At 46.9% G+C, this 26,740-nt stretch overlaps 1 protein-coding gene across 1 annotated transcript; it reads right to left on the reverse strand.

Moving 5' to 3' along the window:
• Nucleotides 1-2,774: 2,774 nt before the first annotated feature.
• Nucleotides 2,775-25,955, reverse strand: Galr1 (galanin receptor 1). The gene is made up of 3 exons (XM_004662640.2): nucleotides 24,707-25,955; nucleotides 18,240-18,305; nucleotides 2,775-3,690 (listed from the first exon to the last, which is right to left on the reverse strand). Exons 1-3 carry the CDS (start codon nucleotides 25,370-25,372, stop codon nucleotides 3,373-3,375), a joined length of 1,050 nt encoding a protein of 349 aa, XP_004662697.1. The 5' UTR covers nucleotides 25,373-25,955; the 3' UTR covers nucleotides 2,775-3,372.
• Between the last annotated feature and the right edge of the window lie 785 nt (nucleotides 25,956-26,740).

Here is a 26,740-nt window from a genome sequence, read left to right on the forward strand (position 1 = left end):
TTAACAAGGGCACCTCTGTGTGCAAATGAGAATTCGCACACAAAGATGTGGTACTCATATTTACAATGGCACAAATCACATGAGGTGTCATGTCAGGATAAAATATTTCTGCTCCAATATCAGGTGAAGTTCAAAAGGAATTTCCATGCAAAGGACTTATAACACCCTTTGAGATACATCTACATGCCACCTCCTTCCATAGCAACACGTGACAAGTCGTTATTTTCCATCATCCTAACAGTTTTCTCCGTTCTGCCCAGAGAGTGACTTAGGCCTTTGCCAAGGTAAACACTGCTCACTGGGATCCAGTAAGCAAAACAGAAACATGAGCTAGATAAGCCAACATGCCCAACACTTAACACTGAATTTGCCTTGTAGCCTGAAATTGAATCATTCATAGGGAGTCCTAATTGTGAACAAGCACAAAGTTCTTTTGGTGAAACTCTCCTTGTTTTCTCTTGCACCCTCAGATGTATCAAAGTCTTGAATTTAAAAAATGAATCTTTTGCTCTGGCTCTCTGATCACTTAGGAACTTCCAGCTGTAGGTGAGATTTTTCCCTCAGCCCAGGCCCAGCCAGGAGGGCCAGCTAGCTCTTACTCTCCACATGGGTTCTTTATCTCCTCCAGCTCCCCAATGGCAGGAGCTCTTTGAACTTTCTTTTCTCTTTTCTTTCTGTACTCCCCCTCCCCCAATTCCGTATCTGGTCACACTAACTCCTGAGCTACACGTGAGCCATGTGGGCTTTGGGGCTCCACGTGGTGTACTTCTCTTCTCCCCACTTTATCTCCCCTTACCTCCCAGCCTTCGCCTTTCCGCATTCCTTTGTAAAAATCTGAATAAGGTGTGGTATTTAAAAAAATCAATCTTTTCGTGCAGGATAATTTGATATTTTCATGCTACGTTCCTATGGTAGATATAAATAAATACGAAATTTTCATGAAAACTATATTGAAAATTCAAGTGGTAATGGTTTCCAGTCCACATTAACATTACCAGAGGGAAGAATATTTGCAGAAATGAGCACTAAGCATTACTCAGTGCAGATTTAATGGGGGCGGGAAGGGGAGAATATCCCTAGGTATATTCTTTGACAAGATTTTTTTCCTTTGAGTGATGCAAACATATTTCATGACTTCTTCTGGTGACATGGACGTCACTCAATGTGACCACATTCTGTCCAGTCCTCAGTCCTTAGCCCTACAGAAATTATTACCACCATACCTCCTTCCTGACAGTTTTTTTTTTAACATCTTATTTATTTATTTATATGAGAAAGAGAGTAAAAGGAAGATAGAGAGAATGAGCTTGCCAGGGCCTCTAGACAGTGCAAATGAAATCCAGACATATGTGCCACTTTATACATCTGGTTTATGTGAGTACTGGGAAATTGAACCTGGGTTCATAGGCTTTGCAGGCAAGCGCCTGAACCACTGAGCCATCTCTTCCAGCCTCCTGACAGTTCTTTTTTAACTCTTGGTTTGATAGGTCTCCATTCAAAAATCAGTTAATACCTTTGCCAAGTACATTCTTTATCCACTGATTTTTTTTTTAATTTATGGTATATATATGTGTGTGATATGTGTATACGTGTGTTCATGTGTGCAAGCTCAGGTGCATGCATGCTACAGTGTGTGTGTGGCAGCCAGAGGATAGCTTTCAGGACAGTTCTTGTCTTCTATCGTATTTGAGGGAGGATCTTTCATTCTCATTGTTCATTGCTATATCTGCCAGGCTGGCTGGTAGGCAAGCTTCCAGGAAATTCTCCGGTCTCTGCGCCCCCCCCCCCATCTTGCCATTAGCATGCTAGGATTACAAAAGCCCACCATGACTTCTGAGTTTTATGTGGACTCTGGAGATCTGAACTTGAGGCATGAGCAGCAAGTGCTTTATCCACTGAGCCATCTTCCCAGCCCCTATGTACGTTCATAAAGCTGCAACACCCAGTTTCCTGCTTGGAACACATCCTCAGCTTCCTCTACCAGAGCGGTGGGTCTTGGCACATTCCCTGGGCTCTCCTTAATTTGCCGCCTCTCACAGGGTAGTTGTAAATAGGGGAACTGGTGCCATCCTGTGCTGACCTCCTGAGACAAACTTGATGGGTCACATGTTCCGAGATAGAGGCAGGCAGGATGGGTGTCCCATTGAGGCTCTGTGAGCTATGTACACTACAAGCAATGGCCAGCATGGGAAGAGACTCGAGGCACCCCTTTCCACTGAGCCAGGAAACTACAGGAGCCTCCTTCCACTGCATGGACTGATGACAGGAGCATCCTTCCACTGCATGGACTGATGACAGGAGCCTCCTTCCACTGCATGGACTGATAACAGCAGCCTCCTTCCACTGCATGGACTGATGACAGCAGCCTCCTTCCACTGCATGGACTGATGACAGCAGCCTCCTTCCACTGCATGGACTGATGACAGGAGCCTCCTTCCACTGCATGGACTGATGACAGGAGCCTCCTTCCACTGCATGGACTGATGACAGCAGCCTCCTTCCACTGCATGGACTGATGACAGGAGCCTCCTTCCACTGCATGGACTGATGACAGCAGCCTCCTTCCACTGCATGGACTGATGACAGGAGCCTCCTTCCACTGCATGGACTGATGACAGCAGCCTCCTTCCACTGCATGGACTGATGACAGCAGCCTCCTTCCACTGCATGGACTGATGACAGCAGCCTCCTTCCACTGCATGGACTGATGACAGGAGCCTCATTCCACTGCATGGACTGATGACAGCATCCTCCTTCCGCTGCATGGACTGATGACAGCAGCCTCCTTCCACTGCATGGACTGATGACAGCAGCCTCCTTTCACTGCATGGACTGATGACAGGAGCCTCTTTCTGCTGAGCCCAGCTGCCTCTCCACAAAGGTGCAAAAGACTCCTATGTACCATTCTGTCCAGGATTGTATTTTAAAACACATAGCTATAGCATGACTTCTCTCAAATTTGAAGAAACAAAACACAGGTTTTTTTTTTTCTATAAATAAATTTGCTTTTAAAATGTAGATGTCAAATATGCTTCACCTCTCTGGGGTGCTGGTCCATACTCTATAAAAAACTGACCGTGTCTCGGGGTTGCTTTTCGACTTTCACCCGTTCAGAGACATAAAACCACATGCTGCCTCTTCTCGTGTTTCCGAATAGAATTTTAAAAACGAAATTCAATTAGAACGGAATCTTCAGTGGACCTAGGAATTCCCTAAATGGATCAAAGTCCTCTTTAACACCACTGGGATGGAAGTCAAACGCTATGAGCTGCCGTTGGCAGAGCAAGTTGCAGCAGCGGGCGGCAGCCACTATCTCTTCTCCGTGCCTCGCCCACGTGCGCACGCCGGACACCGCGCAGCGCCAGGCGCTCCTCACACGTGAGTGCAGTTGGTGGACGGCGGCGTGTCGACGCGGCTTTTGTTCTCCTTATCGTCACTGAGGGCTGAGTCGTTACGAAGGCGGCACTTGAACACTTGCTTATAGGCCTTCCTGAAGTTTTCCGAGAGGAAAGCGTAGATGATAGGGTTCACTGAGGAGTTGCTGTACGCCAGGCAATGGGCCGCGATCCTGAAGAAGAAAGAGGCCGGGGTCAGCGGGAAGGCCCCGAACTCAGCCCAGAGGTGGATGACATGATGGGGCAGCCAGGATATCCCAAACACCACCACCACCGCCAGGACTGTCTGCGCTGTCTGCAAGAGATGAGAGGAAACAGGGAGGGAGATGCGGGGAGGGAGGAAGGCGGACAGGAGAGATATATCAATATGTTAGTGACTGCCAGAGAGGAACCTAACATTGTAACACAGACCCTAGGATAATTCATGTGTGTGTGTGTGTACATGTGTGTGTGTGTGTGTGTGTGTGTGTGTACTTGTGGGTGTGAAGTGTAGGTGGATGTGTGTGTGCTGAATGCATGGTGTGGGGTATGTGTGGTGTATACATGCACGCATGTATGCGTGCGTAAGGATGCGTGTGCTCCATGCACACACCTGCGGCTACCAGACGTCCACTTCAATCACTCTTCCATGTTTTCCCCTTGAGACAGTCTCTCAATGAACCTGGAGCTGCCATTTTCGTTTGGCTTGGTCAGACCCAAGTTGACCGGTGATTCTCCTGGTTCCACCCGCCCCACAGGCCTGGGGTGGCAGGTCAGAGTGACCACACCCACACCCGTTGTGCTAGGCACTGAGCTAAGGTTCTCATGCCTGCATGGTAGTGTTCTTTCCTGCTGAGCCCTCTCCCCAGCCCCTCACATATATTTCCATGGGATTGAATAAAAGATAGCCAGACTACGGCTGGAGAGATGGCTTAGCGGTTAAGAGCTTATCTGTAAAGCCGAAGGACTCCAGTTCGAGGCTCGATTCCCCAGTATCCACACAAGCCATATGCACAAGTTGGCACATGCATATGGAGTTCATTTGCAGGTAGCTGGAGGCCCTGGTGTGCCCGTTCTCTCCCTGTCTCCCCCCACAGCTCGCTCGCTCTCTCTCTCTCTCTCTCTCTCCCTCTTTCTCTGTCTGTCTGTGGCTCTCAAATAAATAAATAAAAATAAACAGATAGCAAGACTGCCTTAAATGTTAAACTTTATCTTACATAATAATATTCAATCATAATCTCAAGACTTTCCCTTACCTTCCATAGTATTGATTTTGTGCTTTACGTAAAATACACTTCAGTGTTTCGAGTGCTGCATTCACAGCGAGTCACCCCCTCCGTGATAATGCAAACAGGAGCTAAAACACTCAAAACATGCTGAGTCACAGGAGTGGGAACAGATTACAGACTGTCACTCAAGATAACAAAACTCTTCCATGAGCAGCCAGGCCTGGCAGCCCACGCCTGTAAATCCTAATGCACGAGACCAAAGCAAGAGCCTGGAGAGTTCCAGCCCAGCCTGGCCTATATGAGATCCTGTTGCGATAAAACAAACCAGCGGAGACAGCAGTACTCTTCCAGAGTGCATTCACCAAGCTCTGTCCAGAGCGCACCTCAGACAGCGCTGGATTTTGCTCCCAAATAGTTCTGCCCATGATCAAGTGCGAAATGTTCCTTTCTCCTCACTAAACATTGGTAAGCAGGGCGAGGTGGGCACATGCCTTCAATCCCAGAATTTGGGGGAGGGGTGTAAAGTAGGAGGATCACTGCGAATTCAAGGCCTGCCTGAGGCTACATAGTGAATTCCAAGTCAACCTGGGCTAGAGTGAGACCCTACCTCAAAACACCAAAAGAAAAGAAAGAGAGGAAAAGAACAATTGGTCAAGACAAGTCCACAACAGCCCCACGCGCTTGCCAGCTTTTACCTTAACCTTTTTCTTGTTGCCCTGAGAAATTCTCAGAAACCTGAGGCAGGGTCTCTCTGTGTGTCCTTCAATGACATCTACTGAGCAAATGATAGAAGGAAGTTGTCCTAGATTCATGACCTCCGCACAGGGGACATGTACGTCCTGTGTTGGACACCTGTGTGCTTCCCAACAATCAACCCAGTGGATGGAGTGTAAGCCTCGGAGGACTTTGCTACCTAGTAGCTGCGGAAATGCCAATTTTGGATAGCTGGCATGATCAGTGAGAAATGATCCTGACTCCAACAGAAGACAATGGCCTAGATTATCCAGATGTCTTAAGTAAGGAAGTCTAGCACTTTTTCTTTTTTTTTTTTTTCTTTTTTTTTTTTTTTGCGGTGAACTATAAAGCAAGGCAGGGGAGGGAGCTCTGTTGGGACTCACCTTGTAAGCATAAGGGCCCCAGTTAGGTGCCCAGAATCCACATAAAAATGCTGGGTGTTGCAGCACCCTCTTGCAGTGCGCTGAGGAAGCAGAGACAGGCTGGCCAGCTAGTCTAGCCTACCTGGCGAGCTCCAGAAGAGAAACCGTGTTTCTGAAAAGGTGGCCAGTGCCTAAGGAATGACACCTGAGGCTGTCCTCTGGCCTCCACATCCATGTGCGCACATGTGCATTCACACCTGCACGCACATGAACACACACATACAAAAAGAAATGTGCTGAGCTGAAGAGATGGCTTAAGAGTTAAGGTGTTTGCCTGCAAAGCCGAAAGACCTCAGTTCAATTCCCCAGGACCCACGTAAGCCAGATGCACAAGGGGGTGCATGCATCTGGAGTTCGTTTGCAGTGGCTGGAAGCCCTGGTGCACCTATTCTCTCTATCTATCTATCTATCTATCTATCTATCTATCTATCTCCTTCTGCCTTTCTCTTTCTCTCAAATACATAAAAAATAAAGAACTAAAATATTTTTTAAAAAGAAATATGTCGATGAATGGGGATGTGGCTCAGTTGTTAGAGCGCTGGTCTGGCATGCATGAATCCCTGGGTTTGATCCCTAGCATCACATAAACCAAGAAATATGAAGCGATCCTGGGGTTCTTTCCCTAAAATGGCTGCTGTCCCTCAGCCAGGGTAAGTCCAGAAGCAGGCCTCCATGATGATGAATCTCTGTTGATTTGATAAGCTCAGGAATCAAATAAAAGACAAGCCTCTTGGGAAGGTCTCTGAGGGTGCTTCCAGGAAGGAGAAAGACCTTCCCCCAGATTGGTGTATATATATATATATATTTTTTTTTTTAAAGAAAAAAAGTGGCCCCCTTTTCGCTGCCTAACTCCACCCCTCTCTGGTGAGTATGCCCACCCCATGGCTGCTCTTTTTCACTGGCATCATAACCCAGCTTCCCTGGGCTTCTAATGGAAACAAAAGACCAGCCAGGAATCCTCTAGGCCTCCAACACCAGATTGGGACTGCTTTGGCATCCATTTTCATGGGCTGATTGGCTATGGGGTCCTCAACCACTCCAACCTGCAGACAGCAAACTATTGAACTGCCCAGCCCACGTCCTATAAGCCAACCCAATAAATCCCATTTGTAATATTTATGCACTGTATCGCTTTTGTTCCTCTACAGGACCCCGACCAACACAGCTGTCAACTCTAGGAGGGCCACAGCGGGGCCAAGGCAGTAGGGTGGTGTCTAAGACAGAGCTGGCCATCACCGAGTTCCACATCACTTCGCCAAGCGCCTCCTCGGCCCTGTGAAGCAGACCCGATGATGGGCTGTGAGTTAGACTCAGGGAAACTGACGGTCAGAAGCCCTGGGACCGAAGGAGCACCCAACTCCCAGCATGGATGCAAAGGCAAAGCTGGCGGCTCGACTAAACCCACAAGCAGAACAGGACATGGAGAGAGAGTGGCTTGCAAGTCACAGACTCACCTCACCCACCACCACGCCTCCCTCTGCAATGCACCCCAAAGATGCTTTGTTTTAGTTTTTATTTATTTGCATATATGGTATGGGAGGGATGGGGGTGCCCAAGTGCCTCTTACCACTGCAAAAGAACACCAAACACATGTATCACTTTATACGTCTACAGCTTTATGTGGGCACTGAGGCATGGAACCTGGGCCAGTAGGCTCTGCAAGCAAGCGTATTTAACCACTGAGCCATCTCCCCAGCTTGAGAGCTGCTTTTTTAAGCAGAGTGCTATAGTAGTGATGTGGACAACAAAAGCCCTGTAAGGCGTCTTAAGTGGGCGATACCCTAGACTCAGGCTTAAATCTTGAGTGTCCAGTGGGTGGAGCCTTACTGGAATGGGAGGGCAGATCTGAAGTCCAGCCCGAAGGTGCATGGAGATCACTTTGGAGCTCTGGCTGAGTGTCTTGGTGATGCCTTGGTGGTGGTGTCTCTCTACTTGGATCTAAGGAAGTGAGCCACACCTTTGTTCATCATGGATGGAGCTTCCCCTAGAAAGTATAAGTCTGACATAAACCCGTCCCTCCTGTTTCTGTTGGGTGTCTGTCCAGTAAGGAGAAGTTGACTGCAATTGTACTTTCCCGAACGACCTGGAAGATCTTCCTCCACGTTTGTGACTACTGCCCGCTGCAGCTCAACCTGTCTGGGCAAGCCCTCCTCACAGGGACGAGGACTGTTAAGCCTTGGGCCTTTTTCAGCCCTTCACTTAAAGATCAGGAGCCAAATGAGCCCTTTTTTTTTTTTTTTTCTCACCTACAGTCCAGGTTGTAAGGCTTGGAAGGCTGTGAACAGTGGAGTGGAAACAGGAGAGTCTGCGACTGGAGCATGCCATGATTCGCAGGCCAAAAATGTGCAAAGCCATGACCTTCCTTGACCTTGAAGTCATGGCAATGATGCTCCATATAGCTTGGTATCACAGCTGTCAGTCTGTTTTCCCCTCTACTGTTTGATTAAAAACTATTAATAGGGCTAGAAATATGGCTTAGTGGTTAAAGTACTTGTCTCCAAAGCCAAAGGACCCAGGTTTGATTCCCCAGGACCCACGTAAGCCAGATGCACAAGGTGGCACATGCATCTAGAGTTTATTTGTAGTGGCTAGAGGCCCTGACATGCCCATTATCTTTCTCTATATATCTATCTACCTCTCTCTCTCCCTCCATCTTCTCTCTCTCTCTCTCTCTCTCTCAAAAAAATAAAAATAATTTTTTTAATTTTTTTTAATTTTTATTTATTTATTTGAGAGTGACAGAGAGAGAGAGAGGCAGATAGGGAGAGAGAGAGAGAATGGGCATGCCAGGGCTTCCAGCCACTGCAAACGAACTCCAGATGCATGTGCCCCCTTGTACATCTGGCTAACGTGGGTCCTGGGGAATCAAGCCTCGAACTGGGGTCCTTAGGCTTCACAGGCAAGCGCTGAACCACTAAGCCATCTCTCCAGCCCTAAAAATTTTTTTTAATATTTTTAAAAACCTGGGCTGGAGAGATGGCTCAGAGGTTAAGACACTTGCCTGCGAAGCCTCAGGATCCAGGTTCGATTCGCCAGGTCCCACATAAGCCAGATGCACAAAGTGTTACATGCGCCTGGAGTTGGTTTGCTAGAGGCCCTGGCATGCCCATTCTCACTCACTCTCTATCTTTCTCTCACCCTTGCTCTGTCTCTAGTAAACTATTTTTTTTTAATATGAAGAAAACCTAGGAGGTTTTTATTTTTTGAAAGAAACAAAAGAGAAGGAAGAAGATGGAAACATAGAGGCTTATTTTTCTTATGAGTTCACACTGAGAGAAGAAAAAGAACAGGAAAATAATTTCATGGTCGCAGTTTCTTCGATGTGGACCACATGACCTCACGCTCTGTGGGACTTCCCTTATCACTTTCGTGAACAGGAATCCTGGTGCAGGATGTGATGCCTCCAGTGTAATGCTTGGTACCTAAGCTTCCAGAACTGAAGCTAGGTAACAAACTAAGACACTCACAGAAGTTTATCGAGGAGGATGGTTGAAAGCCAGGCAGAGAAGATAAAGGGAATGGCTAGATTTCAGATCAAGGCCGGCAACCAGCAGCCAGCAGGACCCACAGGGGGTAACAACAAAACTCACTATCGGGAGACACCATGGAGTTTTGTAAGACCTCAGACCTGACAGCAGGTGTGAGCGTGATCTTTGAAAGATGACATGACCCCCTCCCCAATTCTAACCTCCTCATTAGGAGCACAGAAGAACCAATGATATCATTCCCAGATTGGGCCTGGTCCATTGGAGCATAAAGCCATTCAGCTATTAAAAACCCACAGGCAGGTGTTGCCGAGTGAACGCTTACATATTAAGTCCACTTATTGCATGGCCTACAACGCAAACAAGTAATCTGCTCACACGTCCGAGGGGAGTGTTTGCTACCGAGCCATTTATCCATTAGCGTATGAGAAATGCCGTTCTCAGGTGATTGAGTCAAACAATCTAGCAATGATTATACCTACAAATGGGCAACAGATCCTCCTCTTCCTAAGATGATCTGCAAAGTCACCCCTCCTGGCATCCTATAACAACGCTTCTCTTAGGAAATTGCTAAGTGCAGAGCTTAGGGCAGACCCCAACAGCTTATTGATAAGATCCATATCTTATCAAGATTCCAAAGGCAAATGGCAGTGTGCCCTCACTATGGAATATTTTCCATAAGAGTTGCTGCTTCTCTAAATGCTTGTGGTTCAACCAAAATTTCCCTTTTTAAAAAAATTTTTATTTAGTTATTTGAGAGGGAGGGAAGGAGAGAGAGGGAGGGAAAGAGAGAAAGAGAGAGAGAAAGAGAGAGAGAAAATGGGTGTACCAGGGTCTCCAGCCAGTGCAAAAAAAAAAAAAAAAACTCCAAATGCATGTTTCATCTTGTGTATATGTCTTACATGGGTCCTTGGGAAAAGAACCTGGGTCCTTTGGCTTTGCAGGCAAATGCCTTAATCATTAAACCATCACCCCAGCCCCAAAATTTCCCCTTAAATTACCACATGGTCATCCCTCTGGTCTGCTCAGAAACATGGACAAGAGCTTGTTTCTCTTTCTTGGCCTTACTGGTATGGAAGCTTTGAGATGTGACATGATAATAATTTACAGTGCAAATATTGGGGGAAGATGGGAATTTACCTTTACTATCATATACCTAAGACTGCTTCTAGAAGACCTTCGTAGCATGCTCCTCAGTACCAACAGTGGTCCAGGCAGGTAGCTCCGAGGCACTACCATCCGCTACATGTCCCAGGAAGCAGTTCAGCCAGCTTGGTGAAGGTCTCTTGACTGGATCATATGTCAGTGCTGTGCACACGGGTCCTGGGCCTTGGTCTCAAACTCTGGACTGACTCTACCTCAGCGAGAGTAGCACCAAAGGCCAAAGACTCCCATGTGGTTGGAAACAGTGGATGATTTTGCCATAAATGTTAGTGAAGCAAACACTGTCAGCACAGTTCTGTGCTGCTAGGAAACTGCCCGTCTTGACTCGTGACTGCCTCCAAAGCACCCTTCTCAGAAAAAGGCATGTCTAGACTACATCAGCTCAATGTTGCAGATCTGTTCAGAATTACACATGTGTTCTAATCTAGATCCCGGGACTGCTGCGGGTCAGCATGCCCGTTTGCATCAAGAATGAGATTTGTTTTCTTTTCTAACTCAGATGTCTAGTCCACATCTCCATGGTTGAGCCCATGGGTTGTGGCCTCTTTGATATGCTCAGGAGCCTTAGAGAATCCCTGATGAATTAATAAAAGCCACAGTAAACATGATGGTATCTCACCTACCTTAAGTTAAAAGCAATTAAAGATGTTTTGCTTGATACTGACAGCTTCAAGGTGAGCACAGCCCCTCTACAGACTAAGAAAAGCTGTCTCTGCTCCTGCGCTCTGGGATGTCAGAAGACAGAGAGTCCCCGTATGAAAATGTTAGGGTGTGACACAGACACCTTATGTGAGAAATGAAGCCTTTTCTTTTCATTTCTAACTGATTCCCCCACTTCTTACAGAATTATTTGTCTCTACCAGAGGTTGTTAGCCCAGTATGTATGTATGTGTATGTATGTATGTATATATATATATATATATATATATATATATATATATATATATATATATATATACACACACATATATATGCACATATATATGTGTGTATATACATATATATACACATATATATATGTGTATATACATATATATATACATATATATACATATGTATATGTATATATGTATATGTATATGTGTGTATGTGTATATATATATATTTTTTTTTCATCCATTCATACACCCTGGGATTAAAGGAGCATGCCACCATGCCCAGCACCAATATTATCTTTGATGGAGAAACTGTCATAGAAGTTAAGTAGTAAGTCAGTTTCTTTGATTAATTCTTTATATACATATATATGTGTGTGTGTGTGTGTGTGTGTGTGTGTGTGTATATATATATATATATATTTGACAACTACTATACTTACAAACAACAAACCACAGTATTTTCCTCCCCTACCCCAGCATATCCTTCTCTGACTAATTCTTATCACATTTGAGATTAGGTCTTTTATTAGCATAATTTCTATATTTTTTTTTGTTTTTTCCTTATGTGGAACTTGCCTGAACAACCCCAATCTCTCAATTGCAAGGCGCTCTTTTCAAGCAATTGGAGACACCCGCCCTTTCTTCAGAAAGCCTCACTTTCTGTGTGCCTAATGGAACTCGGCTAGGAAGAAAAGAGGGTGACACAATAAGGGTGAATACATTGCATACATTGTAGAAATGAGAGCCCAGAACTTGCTGAATGACTTCAAACCAGAGAAACTGAAAACAACAACAAGAAGCAGCCGCTGATAGAGCCCGGAGGTCGCTAGGACATCAAGAGGGTCTTTGATCAGCTTCTCCCTTGAACCACAAGCCCAGCATTCTGTCCTCTTCCAAGCATTATAGAAGGCACTTATGTTGGTAACCAATCTGCCTCCCCACAGAAGCATTCTTCCTATCTAGCAGGATGCCAGCAAAGCATTTGATCAATCACAGGGTTCTATACTATTATTTCTGGAGAAAAAAATAATCCCATCTGCTTTTTGCATTTTCCTCCAAGTACAGAGAATGACTGTAGCATAGTGTTTTTAATATTTTTAAATATTTATTTATTTATTTATTTATTTATTTATTTATTTATTTATTTAAGATAAAAAGAAGCAGAGAGACAGAATGAGAGTGCCAGGGCCTCCAGCCACTGCAAATGAACTCCAGATGTCTGTGCTACCTTGTGCATTTGGCTTACGTGAATCCTAGGGAATTGAACCTGGGTCCCTTGGCTTTGCAGGCAAGTGCCTTAACCACTAAGCCATTTCTTCAGCCCGACTGTAGCATATTTAACATAAAAGGCTGAACTTTTTACTGTGTGTTAGTGATAAGCCTGGCCCAAAAAACCTGAGTGATGTGGTCTGAATGCTTGTATCCCCCTAAAATTCATATGCTGAAACCTAATAATTAAAATGTTATCATTAGCTATAGGAGCTAGTTTCCTTGGCTAGGCAGACAGGTAGGGAAAAAGGGGGCTATTTTGATAGGCAACTACATTCTAACCCATGATAGTGAAGAGGGGAACCCCACTTCCTCCTTATTACCAGCCTGGGTGAATTTTTCCTACAAGCAGGCTGGCTTGTTGGGCTTTCTGCAATCTGCACAGTAGTGCATACGTTATGGACCAGCCTTCACCTTCATGTAAACTGACCTATCATGGCCTCTGGACGAGTACCTTCCCCATTCAATACAAGTCCAGCTTCCATACTGAGGAAGTAATTGAGTGGCTAAAGCCTTTTCCTACCAAAGCATGCTGACCCTGGTTTCAATTGCCCAGTACCCACGTAATGCCACATGCATAGCACATGTAGCTTGGGTTCAGTAGCAGTGGAAAAAGGGCCAGAAATGCCCATTTTTCTCCCCAACCAATCTCTCTCTTTCTCTGCTTGCAAATAAACAAGCAAATAAATAATAAATAAGAAGTCCAGTTCCTGCTAGAGCTGGCAGATTTTCCATCTCTGGAATTCCCTCCTCCCAGAGGACTCTGCTCTCTCTGATTTCTTTTCCTCTTACTTTGAAATAAACTTTACTGTTTCGAACACCTTAAAAAAATATAATGGTATTGGGAGCTGGAGAGATGGCTCAGTGGTTAAGGAGTTTGCTTGCAAAGCCTAAAGACCAGGGTTTGATTCCCCAGTTTCTATGTAAAGCCAGATGCACTACATGGTTCAGGCATCTGGAGTTCATCTGCAGTGGCTAGAGGCCCTGTCACATCCATTCCCCCTCTATCTGCTTCTCTCTCTCCCTCTCTCTCTCTCTCTCTCTCTCTCTCTCTCAAATATACTTTTAAAAAAAGATAGTGTTATAGGAGGTGGGGCCACTGGGAAGGGATGGGACTATAAGGGCAAAGACCTCTCAAGTGGGATAGTTGTACTTATAAAATGGCCTAATGAGCTGCCTCACTCCTCTTGTATGTGAAGAGGCAGACAGAACGCCAGTCTAAGAACCAGGAAAACAAACACCAAATTGGGCAGCACTTGATCTTGAACTCTCAGCCTCCAGATTGTAGGAAATAAGCTTCTGCTTGTCTATTAACTTCCCAGCATGTGGTCTTCTGTTGCTCCAGCCATCACATGGATTCAGCACAGAGAGAGAAAACTGAGAAAGGACTAGAAACAAATGGTGTGGGGATGAGCAAGCTAGCAAAATATCTGTCCATCCATTCTCCATCAAAATGTATGCATTAATCCCCATCAAGGTTTCAGATGCCCACTGCCCACCAAACACTGTCTATGTGTGCTTCGGGCACTGTGCTTGGTCTTAAGTACCAACAGGTCCATCCTGATGAAATCTTGCCATCTGTCCTGCTGCTACTGTTGATCACTCCTTCCTTTCCCACCTCTTTTCTCCCTCCTGTCTCCTCTCTCCTTATCACCTTTCTTCTGTCCTACCACTCCTTTTTCCCCTCCTTTCTCGTGTCTCTTTCCTATCTTTCTTAAACACACACACACACACATCCCACCACTGCGTATCTTTGTGCTATGCAAACAAAACGGTGATTAAATATATCAGAAGAGACCTGACATCTGCTCAGTGGCTATTAAGGGTCAGAGTCTATGAGAAGGGAAGAGAAAATGTTTGTCCTTTTTCAAATGCTTGTTTCCTTCTTATACAGGGAGAATGAGCAAAAGGTAATTTATATGAATATGTATTTATTCTGCATACATAAGTTACTGTTAACCTAATCACTAATCACAGGCTGACCTGGAACTCACTCTGTAGCCCATGCTAGCCTCAAACTCCCTGCAAGTCTCCTGCCCTAGCCTCCTGAGTCCTGGGATTAAAGGTGTATCTACCACAGTTGGCCCTAATAATTAGTCTTGAAGTTTTATTATGAAGTAAAATAGAAGTGTTTCTAATCATTTCATTTCATCTACTTATTTATTTTAATATTTATTTATATGAGAGGGAGGAAAAAGTATGGTCATCCCAGGGCCTCCTACCACTGGAAACAAACTCCAGCTGCATCTGGCTTTACGTAGGTGCAAGGGAACTGAAGCTGGGTCATCAGGCTTTACAAGCAAGCGCCTTTAACCATTGAACCATCTCTCCAGCCCTCTAATTGCTTCTTATAAGATCCATTTGCTTCCTTTTAAGCTCTTCATTCTTCTCTTATTGGGCCTTTTCAGTGTCTCTTTAACACCTCTCCAAGCAAAAGTAAAAATTGGCCATAGCCACAAATCATATCCAGCAAGTGTCAAAGATTCTGATTCTAATCTTTCAGTAACTGTACACATCATTATTTATTTGTTGATTGATTGATTGATTTGCTGCGCCGAGGATTAGACCCAGGCCCTCATGCATACTAGACAAGACTTCTATAGTGAGGTATATCCTTAGTACGCTTTTGACTTTTTGTTTTCTTCTGTTGAGACAGTCTCACCAAGTTACCCAGGCTGTCCTTGAACTCACTACAGAGTCTACAAAGGCCTTGAACTTGTAATCCTCCTTCCCTAACTTCCTAAGTAGCTGGGGTTACAAACTTTCACCATCAGACCTGGCTGAACTCTTTTGAATCATTAATAAACTATAGCCTATTTCAATGGTGGTGCCTTTCTTCGCTGTTGACTCTCAGCAAAGCACCTCCCTCCTGAAGAATATTTACCTCCAACCTCATCCTGTTGAACATCACCTCCTTTGGACTTCCATGATGATCTCTTCCACTACAGTACTGGCTCCCAAACAAGGCCAGTTCCTCCTAGAATCACACAGGGCCTCTCATTCACATGGGGCGCAGGGTGGGTGCTCTATGAACATCTGCCCAAGGGGGGAATTATAGACAACACTTAATTGTTCTTAATGGCTCATTTTCTTGGAAATGAGAGCTATGGCTCATGGGGAAAAAAAGGTAGAAAAATGTCCAAACACCAGCATAAAAGAACCTTCTCAAAAAAAAAAAAGGAGAAAAACTCAGGCATATTGAATTAATTTATAGAACTTACTCTTGACCACTGTTACAAAGAGGGGTCTAGAAGCCTTAAATTATGAAGCTGAGAGTCGGTCTTTGGATGTTTTGTCTTTTCTTGTTAGATGCATAGACAAAAGCCATAGGGTGGTATTGCTGATGCAAACTACTTTTTACTGCCAGAAAAAAATGGGAGTCAAAGGCAAGAGGATTGCTACAAGTTCAAGGCCATCTAGTTATGCAGAGCGAGCTCTAAGGGAGCTCAAAAGATGGTCCTGCAGTTAGAGGTGCTTGCTTGCAAAGCCTGCCAGCCCAAGTTCAATTCCCAAGCCACCCATGTAAGACAGATTCCAAAAGGGGCAGAAGCATCTGTTCATCTACAGTTGTAAGAGCACCTGGAATGCACACAAGTGCATACATGCACACATGTAAAGAAATGAACTGAAATTTACAAACAGGGAGGTCCATGCCAGCTACAGCTACATAGCAAGATCCTGTTTCAAATAAAACAAAAATGTCTTGATGTTTATGCCTTTTCATGATTCATTAGTAACTACAGAAATAAATGGATTTGGGCTGGAGAGATGGCTTAGCGGTTAAGTGCTTGCCTGTGAAGCCTAAGAACCCCAGTTCGAGAGGCTCGATTCCCCAAGACCCACGTCAGCCAGATGCACAAGGGGGCGCACGCGTCTGGAGTTCGTTTCCGTGGCCAGAGGCCCCGGCGCACTCCCCGCCCCCTCCCTCTCTCTCTCTCTGTTGCTCTCAAATAAATAAATAAACAAAAAAATTTATAAAAAGAAATAAATGGATTTCCTCTGCCATTGCTGTGGGCTAACAGGGAAGTGGCACAGTGCTGTCCTTCACTTAAGTAGAGTACTTTTTAAAGTTTTTATTTATTTGAGAGCTACAGAGAAGGTACCAGCTCCTCTAGCCACTGTAAGCAAACCCCAGATGCATGTGGCTTATGTGGGTGGGTTCTGGGAAGTCAAACCTGGGGTCTCTAAGCTTCACAGGAAAGAGCCTTAATGGCCTAGCCATCTCTCCAGCCCTTAAGCAGAACTTTTTAGAACTAATGTCACTATCTAAATGTTCATTTCTGCAAAATCACACATGTCACTGATCACTACAAATACTGAGAAATAAAAACAAGGTATTTTAAGGATAGCACCAGTGATCTGTGTGGGTGACAATGCCTGGTTATTACACTCTGCCTAGTTGGATCACCTGATTATCTCCATTCACTGCTGAAAACCAGAAATCATGTAGATTTCATCTACGTTGGAAATAGGGCTAGAGAGAGATGGCTTAGCAGTTAAGGTCCTTGCCTGCAAAGTCTAAGGACTCAGGTTTCCCCAGTACCCACATAAGCCAGATGCATGGGGTAGCATGTGTGAGTGGAGTTCATTTGCAGGGGCTGGAGGCCCTGGTGCACCCATTCTCCTCTCTTTCTCTCCTTCTTTCTCTCTGTCACATAAATATAAATAAATCAAGAAATTAAGAAATAAGGAATAAATGAAAGTAGCAAAATCACTTTTCCTTCACTATCATATGAAAAGAATCTCCAAAAGTTGGAAGCTGGTAAAATGAGCTCAATGAGAAAGACAGAAGTGGGTGGTTTCCCTGGGAACTTTCATTCCATCCCCTCTGAGCCAACATCAGCACAGTCCAGGGAAGAGATCAGGTCAGGGAAGCCATTCTTGGGGCTTTAGGAAGTGAAATGCTGATGCTTTCACAAATGAGACTCACGCCAAGCCCTTTGGAGCCAGTGACAGCCAAGATGCTAAACACAAGATATACATACAACATGCGAACAGCATCACTCAGCTCCTCTCTGCTCATCCTTCAACCCAAAACCTAGTTCCTGATGTGGCTTGGAGTCAAAGACAGCCTGCTCTTCCCCCCCCCCCCCCGCCTGCTTCTAAGTTTGAAGGCACTCTCGTTCTTACTGCGGTACCTCCCCTTCCCCATCTGATTTTCAGTGCCTTAATATAAAAGATTATGCAAATATCTGTCAATTTCTCTCTCTCTCTCCCCTCCTCTCTCTCTCCCTGCTTGCAAATCTGTCAATTTCACAGTCTAGGAGTGCGTGTAAGGATAATTTATTCATTTATCTGTGTGTGTATGGAGTGCATGGGTCTGTGGATGCATGTTCATAGGTGCATGGGCATACACGTGTGTACAGGTGCATGTGCATGTGTGTGCATGCATGCATGCATGTGTGTGTTTGTGGAGGCCAGAGGTCTATGCAAGGCGTCTTCCTTAGTCACTCTCTACTTTGAGATAGGCTCTCTCGCTGAACCTAGGACTGCTAGATTCACCTAGACTTGTTGGTCAGCAAGCCCCAGGGATTACATGCGAGCTGGGGATCCAAACTCATATCCCCATGCTTGTGTACCAAGCAGTTTACCCACTGGGCTGCCACCCTTCTCCCCAGAGGAGAACTTAAAGCAAAAAGAAGCTCTCCAAAGTGGCAGGCACAGAGCCATCTGTGAACGTTACCTTTTTCTTGGATGCCTCCGACTTCTTTGACATGCTCTTCAACTTCTTCTGCAGATGATTGAGGACCTGCAAAACACACACTGTTGCAGTCAGGGCCACGTTGCTGGCAGAAATCACCCAACCAAGAGCAGCTTGTGGGAAAATAAAAGAGGTTTACTTTGGCTTACAGGCTCGAGGGGGAAGCTCCATGATGGCAGGGAAAACAATGGCATGAGCAGAGGGTGGACATCAGCCCCTGGCCAACATCAGGTGGACCACAGCAACAGGAGAGTGTGCCAAACACTAGCAAGGGGACACTGGCTATAACACCCATAAGCCCACCCCTCAACAATACACCACCTCCGGGAGGCGTTAATTCCCAAATCTCTATCAGCTGGGAACCTAGCATTCAGAACACCTAAGCTTATGGGGTACGCCTGAATCAAAGCACCACCCAGACCAAGGAAATGGGTTTGTCTTCCGTCTCTGTGCACATTGTTCTGGCATTGTCGTAGTATGGCTCATCCAACAATTGAAGTGTCTGTTAGGTGCCAAGGCAGCAGTCAACCTAAACTACTGAATGCGTATAGGGACATCCTGGGAAGGCGATCCCACCAGACACAGTGTGAAACTGCAGAGAATTCTGGCATGCTGAGATCTGGGACTGCTCTAGGAAAGAGCCACTCCAGAGCCTGCCATGCAAACTGCTGACCGAACTTCTCCCTTGACTGCCTCCAGACACCCAGGATGTCAGAAGTCATGGGCTCCCTGCTAGATGTCAGGCATAATGTCAGCTCTGTGAGAACTGGAGAGAAGCACTGGGTGAGTTTACCTTCCAGAAGGAAAAACCAGGTGAAGAAATAAAGTGCTGAAGAGATAGCTCAGTGGTTAAGGTACTTGTCTGCAAAGCCTTATGACCCAGGTTCAATTCCTCAGTACCCACATAAAGCTAGATACACAAAGTGGAATGGGCATCTGGTGTTTGTTTGCAGGGGCTAGAAGTGCTGGTATGTGTTTTCTCTTTCTCTCTCTCTCTCTCTCCCCTCCTCTCTCTCTCCCTGCTTGCAAATTAAAAAAATATTTTTTAAAAAAATTTAAAGGATAAAAGACAATACGGTCCCACAATTGTTTGATGAATTCTTGAATCACACAGGCCCCTGCTCAGTTCCCTCCTGGGTGTCTGTCTCTGGCCCCATACACTGCAAATCTTCAAGCACAGCAGTGCCATCAAGCCTGCCTTCATCTGTTATTCAAATTGGACCACGGAGCTGGGTCACCAGAGGGCTTCCTCTCTGGCAACTCCGTATCACCAGTGATTTATAGACCGCTTTTCCAAGATTTTCGCTGAGCCGACCTGTCATGGTGACACACTAACTTTGATAAATTGAGAAGCCATTTTCATCTTCTCTTGCCAGTGTGGTTTGGGAGAAATGATGTGATTTTTTTTTGGTCGGGTAGATAAAGTTCCAATGAGGAACTTGATCACGGCGCCTACTCGGCAGGGTAGATACCTGGATCAATTTTTCTATCTCCTCCTGTGGAGAACTGGGAGCAGATAACAGAGCTTGAGGCCGGCAATGAATTCCTGACGAGGCTCCAGGGAAAGTGGGAGCATGGTCCAGCCACTTCCCTGCTTTTCTCTAGCACCGCAGCGTGGAAATCATTTAATCGAATTGTCCTCCTTGCAGAAGCCTGCTCTGTTCTGCTAGAAGCGGCACTTCTGGGGCAATCAGTCATGTCCTAATTGAGAATACCCGGGGGATTGATTTACCCACCCTCTCCACTCCAGCAGCCATCTTCACAGCCATCATGAGGGTGTGAATTTCTGACTTCAAACTCCCTGCCCTATTGAAACACTTCTCACCCCCTGAAAAGACCTCAAGGCCTCTCCAGCCAGGCTCTGCTTGCCCTGGGAGCATGTGGGATAACTTGGTAATATACGCTAGTAATACGCCGCAGTTCTGCCAATAGTAAGTCACACAACACTGGATGTAAGGTGAAGGGGAGGAGAAATTTTTGAACGGTAGCTTTAAGGAGGACAGGGCTAGAGACAGACCCCTCCCAAGGAGACAGGCCCCACCAGCCAGCCAGCAGCTGCCTCAGGCCCCAAAGCTTCATGGGTGACTGGGGACAAGGGACACCGGGGGATGGGAGGAGGGGTCACCACATGAAATCAGAGACGTGGACACCCGTGCCACTGGCCAACTTCTGCTTAGGATCTTAACTAAGTTGGGTCACAGCTCGGCAACTTTGAACAGCTAAGCATGGTCAAGGCAGACAACCCTCTGGTGAATTTTTAAATATTTTAATTGTCTATTTATATATTTATGAGGGAGAGAGAGAATGGGAGCACCAGGGTCTCTAGCCACTGCAAAGAGAACTCCAGACGCATGAGCCACCTTGTGCATCTGGCTTACATGGGTTCTGGGGAATCAAACCTGGGTCCTTAGGACTCACAGGCAAGTGCTTTAACCACTAGCAATCTCTCCAGCCTTCTGGTGTATTTTTATCTATTTCTCTAAGATAGCTCATGCTGTGAGTGCATAGTGACACTTTGTGGCACACCTAGAGGGTCTTCCAATTAACAGAGAATGTAGGCATCAAGATTAGTTATAATTGTATTTCTTTTTTTAAAGAGAATAAACCACTGTTGTTTATTTATTTATTTATTTATTAGCTTACTTTTTTTTCTAGGTAGGGTCTCACTCTAGCCCAGAATTCACTGTGTAGTCACAGATCCTCCTACCTCTGCCGCCTGAGTGATGGGGTTAAAGGCACGTGCAGAAAGAGAAAGAATGGGGCTGGAGAGATGGCTTAGCGGTTAAGCGCTTGCCTGTGAAGCCTAAGGAACCCGGTTCGAGGCTCGGTTCCCCAGGTCCCACGTTAGCCAGATGCACAAGGGGGCGCACGCGTCTGGAGTTCGTTTGCAGAGGCTGGAAGCCCTGGCACGCCCATTCTCTCTCTCTCCCTCTGTCTTACTCTCTGTGTCTGTCGCTTTCAAATAAATAAATAAATAATTAAAAATATATTAAAAAAATGTATAAAAAAAAAAAAGAATGAGAAAGAATGGGCCCACCAGGGCATCCAGCCACTGTAAACAAACTCCAGATGCATTCACCACTCTGTGCATCTGGCTTTATGTAGGTACTGGGAAATTAAACCTGGGTTGTTAGGCTTTGGAGGCAAGTGCTTAACCACTGAGCAATCTCTCCAGCCCATTAACAATATTTTTATTGACTTATTGTGAGAGAGAGCAAGTGCATGGGTGTATGGGAACCTCCCGCTGCTGCAAATGAACTCCAGACGCATGAACCCCTTTGTGCATCTAGCTTTACATGAGTACTGGAGAATTGAACCTAAGCTGGTAGGCTTTGCAAGCAAGCACCTCTAACCACTCAACAATATCCTCAACCCTATTTTTTAACTTTTTTAAAAAATTATTTATTTATTGGAGAGAGGCAGATAGAGAGAGAGAATGGGTATGCCAAAGTCTCCAGCCCTGCAAACAAACTCCAGATGCATTAGCCACCTTGTGCATCTAGCTTACAAGGGTACTAGGGAATCCAGCCTAGGTCCTTAAGCTTTGCAGGCAAGCACCTTAACCACTGAGCAATCTCCCCGGTCCCCTCTGCTCTATTTTGATGTCACCATTTTCCCCTCCTATTTTGCAGGCTATGATTACATTTGTTAAGAAGACAAACATGGTGGTATGGTGGCATTTCTTGGCCATTCTATACACTGGGAAGTGTGGAGCAGGGGTATCTGTTCTAACCCAAGCCACCACCGTCATGCCGGGCACACCCAGGGGATGTGGAGGAATGTGGTAGGGTGAGTGGAACATGTGCGTGCCCTCTTGTTAGAGCAGGGAGGGTTTCCAGCATGCTGAGGGAAGAGAGCAAGTGGGCAGAGGACTCCACAGCATAGAGGGACACGGGAAAATCCTCTGAGGTGCATCCTGGAGACTGTCAGGTGCAGAGATCTGTCCCACTAAATACTGCTGCAAAGAGCATCTCCGGGATGCGGTTCTCTGAGTTCTAAATGGAAAAGGCTAGAACACACTGGAATCTCAGATGTCACTCTAGTCTCCTGCGAGTCTTCACGTTCACTGTGAGACGTCACCCTTGGACACACAACCAGACCCTGAACCCAAGCATCCAAATCCCAAACTAGACAGCACACACATAAAGCCTGACAAAGAACAGTAGCTTCGGCTAATGTATCTCCAGCTATTCAGGCCCTGGAATGAATGTGCAAATATTACCTTTGATGCAAAGGATGTTTTCCAGTTATCCTTACGGACAAACCTTCTTCAAAATGAAAACTCTTCCAATAATGTATACATTCATTAATTTCTTTTTTGTTGTTTGTTTTTATTTATTTGAGAGTGACAGACAGAGAAAGAAAGAGGCAGAGAGAGAGAGAGAAAAAAAATGGGTGTGCCAGGGCCTCCAGCCACTGCAAATAAACTCCAGACCCATGCACCCCCTTGTGCATCTGGCTAATGTGGGTCCTGGGGAACTGAGCCTCGAACTGATGTCCTTAGGCTTCACAGGCAAGCGCTTAGCTGCTAAACCATCTCTCCAGCCCCACTTTCATTAATTTCTAAAGTGGTTTTATATATATTTATTTTTGTCAAACAGAAAGAGAAAGAGAATGGGCACATCAGGGTCTCCAGCCACTGCCATCTGGCTTTACGTGTGTACTGAGGAACTGAACCCTGGTCATTAGGCTTTGCAGGAAAGCACCTTAACTGCTAAGCCATCTCTCCAGCCTGCAAAGTGATTTTCATAAAGACTTTGGGGAGGATGAAGCAATCATATGCTTGTGTTCTCATGCAGGAACTGAGAATTTAAGAGCTCCATATTTTAAGAATTGCTCTTGTCCCAAGCAGCCTGTCCTCCTGACCCCACCAGTTGTCACCTCCTGAAAATTCTTCCAGCTTCATAAGTTGGTCACTTGTGACATGCCTCTGAAGCTCCTTGTCCTCATTAATAAAGCAGAGATGACAACTCCCACCCAGAGGGTGTTCTGGAAATTAAATGAGATGGGTACTTTTAAATGAGATGAGGCACATGTTCCATGACCTGCTGTGCACAGTAGCCTCTGTTTTGCATCAGCAAAAAAAAAAAAAAAAAGATCAGCCATTCTCAAGCAGCTAAAACTGCCATTATTCCCCAAGTCCCCTTCATTAACTGCATTTCCTTAGTGGACATACTTTGGTGCTGTCCTTTCTCTCAAGTAATACAAATGAAAGCTAACATTCAGAATAGACATAATCTACATAGTGATATTAAGTGTGGTGAAGATGGTTTATTATGAACTTCTATTTTGCTGGGGAACTTGAAGGTGAGAAATTACATTGTTCTATCATCACAAGTGTTTGGTTATTATGAATAGTCCTCTAGCCACAACCTTGTCAGAAATAGAATGAATCAGAGAAGGGTGAAATTAGGTGAAAACTTCAGAATTTGTCTTCCAGGTTTGTTTGTTTGTTTGTTTGTGTTTATTTGTTCTCTGATAATGATGGTAGTCTGAAAGGAGGTGGTTGGGGAAACTGAAGGTACCCCAAGTCCTGCCCTTACGTGATCATTAAACATGCAGTCTCTGGCACTCAAACAAGAAGTCAGAGACGTTTTGATCAGGGTAAACACGGAGGCTGTTTAACCACTGCTGAGTTAGCTCACCACCTGAACCCCTTAAAACTGTTCCCACAACCTTCTAAGCTGCACAGCTCAGTCCCTCCAACCCACAGGCACAGTTCCCTGGCGACTCTGGCCAAGCCTCGCTACAGAAGTACTGCTGGGCTTCCCACCTGAGCTTCAGAAAGCCAAACTAAAACCCAAAACGCTTTTCCGGAGACAGTGACATCTTCCCAGAGGCTCGGGTCCCCAAATCTGCTGGGAACAAGCAGCAGCGAGGAGCCAGAAACCACAGCAGATCTCTGCTGAAAACTCCCAGGGGTGAATGGAGCCCACCCTCTCCACAGCCCCCCTCCTCCATCCCCCCTCCTCCATCTCCCCCCCACCTACCCCCCTCCCCCGCGCGCGCGCGCTCAGAGGGAGCGCAAACTCCTTGCAGCTCCCTCCCTGTCTCATTCATTTCCTGGAGCCTGCGGTTCTGGCTACAAAGCTTCTAAAACCAAGCCTGGCCGAACCTGCTGAGAAGTGTCCCCAGGGTATCCAATCGCTGGCCCAGGTATCTCCCAGGCAGGTGCTCTGAGCTGCGGTGCCTTGGAAGGCGAGCAGTGAGAAAATCTACCCAACTTCTAGACGTGAACTGCAAACTTTCCCAGCATCTCTCAAGCCCAACTTAACTTTCTCCCTCTCCGGCTGTATCAATCCTGTGGGAGCAAGCAGGGGCGAAGGCATAGTGGAGTGGAGAGGGAGCATGAGCGCGTTGTGGGACTCAATTAGTGGCACTCTTGGGGACCCTGAGAGCTCCCTCGGAGTCCGGGGGGGTAGGGGGGGAAAGGTGGCTCCCACACTCACCTTGGCGTAACAGAAGCAGATGAGCAACAAAGGGAGCAGGTAGCCAAACACAAAGGTGCACACCACGTAGGCTTTCTTATGCAGATGGTTGGGCCACTGCTCCCAGCAGAAGGTCTGGTTGCTGGCGTCCCGGTGGAAGAGACGCTGGTGGTAGGCCACGGGCGAGGCCAGCGCGATGGAGAGCGCCCAGATGAAGCCGACGCCCAGCAGTGCGTTGCGGGACACCCTGAGGGAGGAGGAGCGCCGCGAGTGTACGATGGCCACATAGCGGTCCACAGACATCGCGGCCAACGTGAAGATGCTGACCAGCATGGACACGGTGAAGAAGTAATGGATGAACTTACAGATGAAGGCGCCCAGCACCCAGGTGGGGAGCGCGTACACGGTGGCCTGGAAGGGGATGCAGAAGAGCAGGTAGGCCAGGTCAGCGATGCTCAGGTTGAGGATGAACAAGTTGGTCGTACTGCGCGGCTTGCCCGGCTTGCTGCGCGCCAGCACGGTGATCACCAGGCTGTTGCCCAGCACGCCTAGCGTGAAGATCAGGCCAAACACCACCAGCGTGATGAAGTTTTCCACGCCGATGCCAAAGAGCAGCCTCAGATCCTGGGCAAGCGGCTCTGGCTCGCTCCCGTTCCCCTCGCTGAGGTTCAAGGTGGCCAACTCCATCACCCACTAAGGGGACAGCGCTGGGGAGCGTGAGGGCGGGGTGGCGGGAGGGAGTGCGGGTGAAAGCAGGCTCCAAGGATGGGTGAGGATTGCCAGGAAGCCCCAGCCCCGCTTGCACCCCCCCGAAAAAGCTCGAATCTTCAGCCAGAGCCTCCGCGATGAGACAAGACAGCGGGTGCCGCGCCCCTGGCAAGTGCCTCTGTGGTGGCTCTTCTCTGTCTTTGTCCCGGGCCTGGCCCAGAGGAGGCTGGGATGGTAGCCAGAAGCTGAGGCTTCTCGTGCGGGGGCGGAGGTCTCGGGAGCACAGAGGTCTTGGGTCTGGGTGGCTCCGTCACTAAGCCTGGGAGGAGCCCGCAGATGGAGAGCCCCTCTCTGCGCCTCGCCGGGGTTCTGATCACCCTCGCCGGCTGCGTCCTCTCCTCGCTGGAGTGGCTTGGCGCCCCGCACCTGTTGCTCTCAGAGGCTCCCTCTCGCCTCGCTCCTCCTCGGAGCTCAGCAATCGGTGGATGCTGGAGGGACTCAGGGCGCTTTCCGTGCTCTGGGCACCGCTTGCTGTGGCGCCGCAGGCTCCCTCCCAGCTTCTGCCTGGATTCCAAGTCCTCTGCAGAGCGAGTGCGCTCGCTCTGCACCCTCTCCCTCTCTCCCTCTCTCTGTCTCTCTCTCCTCGTGGTTGGGAAGAATCAGGTCGCTGAGGGGTCTCTGTTGCTTGAGAACGGTAATAAAAGACTCAACTCCACACTGCCTGTGGATCTCCTACTTCTTTTCCCCCAAATCACAGCGTGAGCACAGAGAGACTGGGTGGGTCCCGGTGGGATGGGTGGCCCTCCACCTTCGCGCTATGAGCTGAGGGCTTCTCTGCCAGGTGCGGTAGCCTTGGTGCCTCGAAGCTAAAGCGGAGGCGCGCACAGCAGCGCCAGTTCCAGTGCCCAGCAGCGGGCGGATGAAGCAGACTGGGCAGCTGTCTTGCAAGTCTGTTTTGGGTCTCGGTTTTTCCCTCTCCTAAGGAAGAGAGCCCTTCCTGGGCTAGCACAATATCAAGGGTTGGCACAAGGCTTTAAACATTCCTGTGTTGCCCCCTACCCTCATTACTATTGTCCTCTAGGGAGCAGAGAAACAGGAACACGAATTGACTACCTGAGTTTTCATCATGAAGGCTGTCTGCACCTCCCCTCCTGTTCACTTCAGATCAGCTCTGCTTCCCGTCACTCATCTGAGAGACATAAGCATTAACCAAGTGAACTGTCTGGAAAGTTCGAGAGCATGTTTAACATCCCATCGCTGGTGTGACGTGGACACACAGAGCACCTGAGCTGTTGAGGCGCTCTGGTGGGAATAAACATGATCCATCGCGAGTATTCTCTGTGGTCA

This window comes from Jaculus jaculus, chromosome 2 (genome assembly GCF_020740685.1).
Source record: "Jaculus jaculus isolate mJacJac1 chromosome 2, mJacJac1.mat.Y.cur, whole genome shotgun sequence".
NCBI lineage: Eukaryota > Metazoa > Chordata > Mammalia > Rodentia > Dipodidae > Jaculus > Jaculus jaculus.

Coding starts and splice junctions, on each gene's coding strand:
- Galr1 (XM_004662640.2), bottom strand. CDS start 25,372: ATGGAGTTGGCCACCTTGAACCTCAGCGAGGGGAACGGGAGCGAGCCA. Junction 18,306..24,706: donor TCTGCTTCTGTTACGCCAAG/GTGAGTGTGGGA, acceptor TGTGTTTTGCAG/GTCCTCAATCATCTGCAGAA. Junction 3,691..18,239: donor CGGAGGCATCCAAGAAAAAG/GTAACGTTCACA, acceptor CATCTCTTGCAG/ACAGCGCAGACAGTCCTGGC.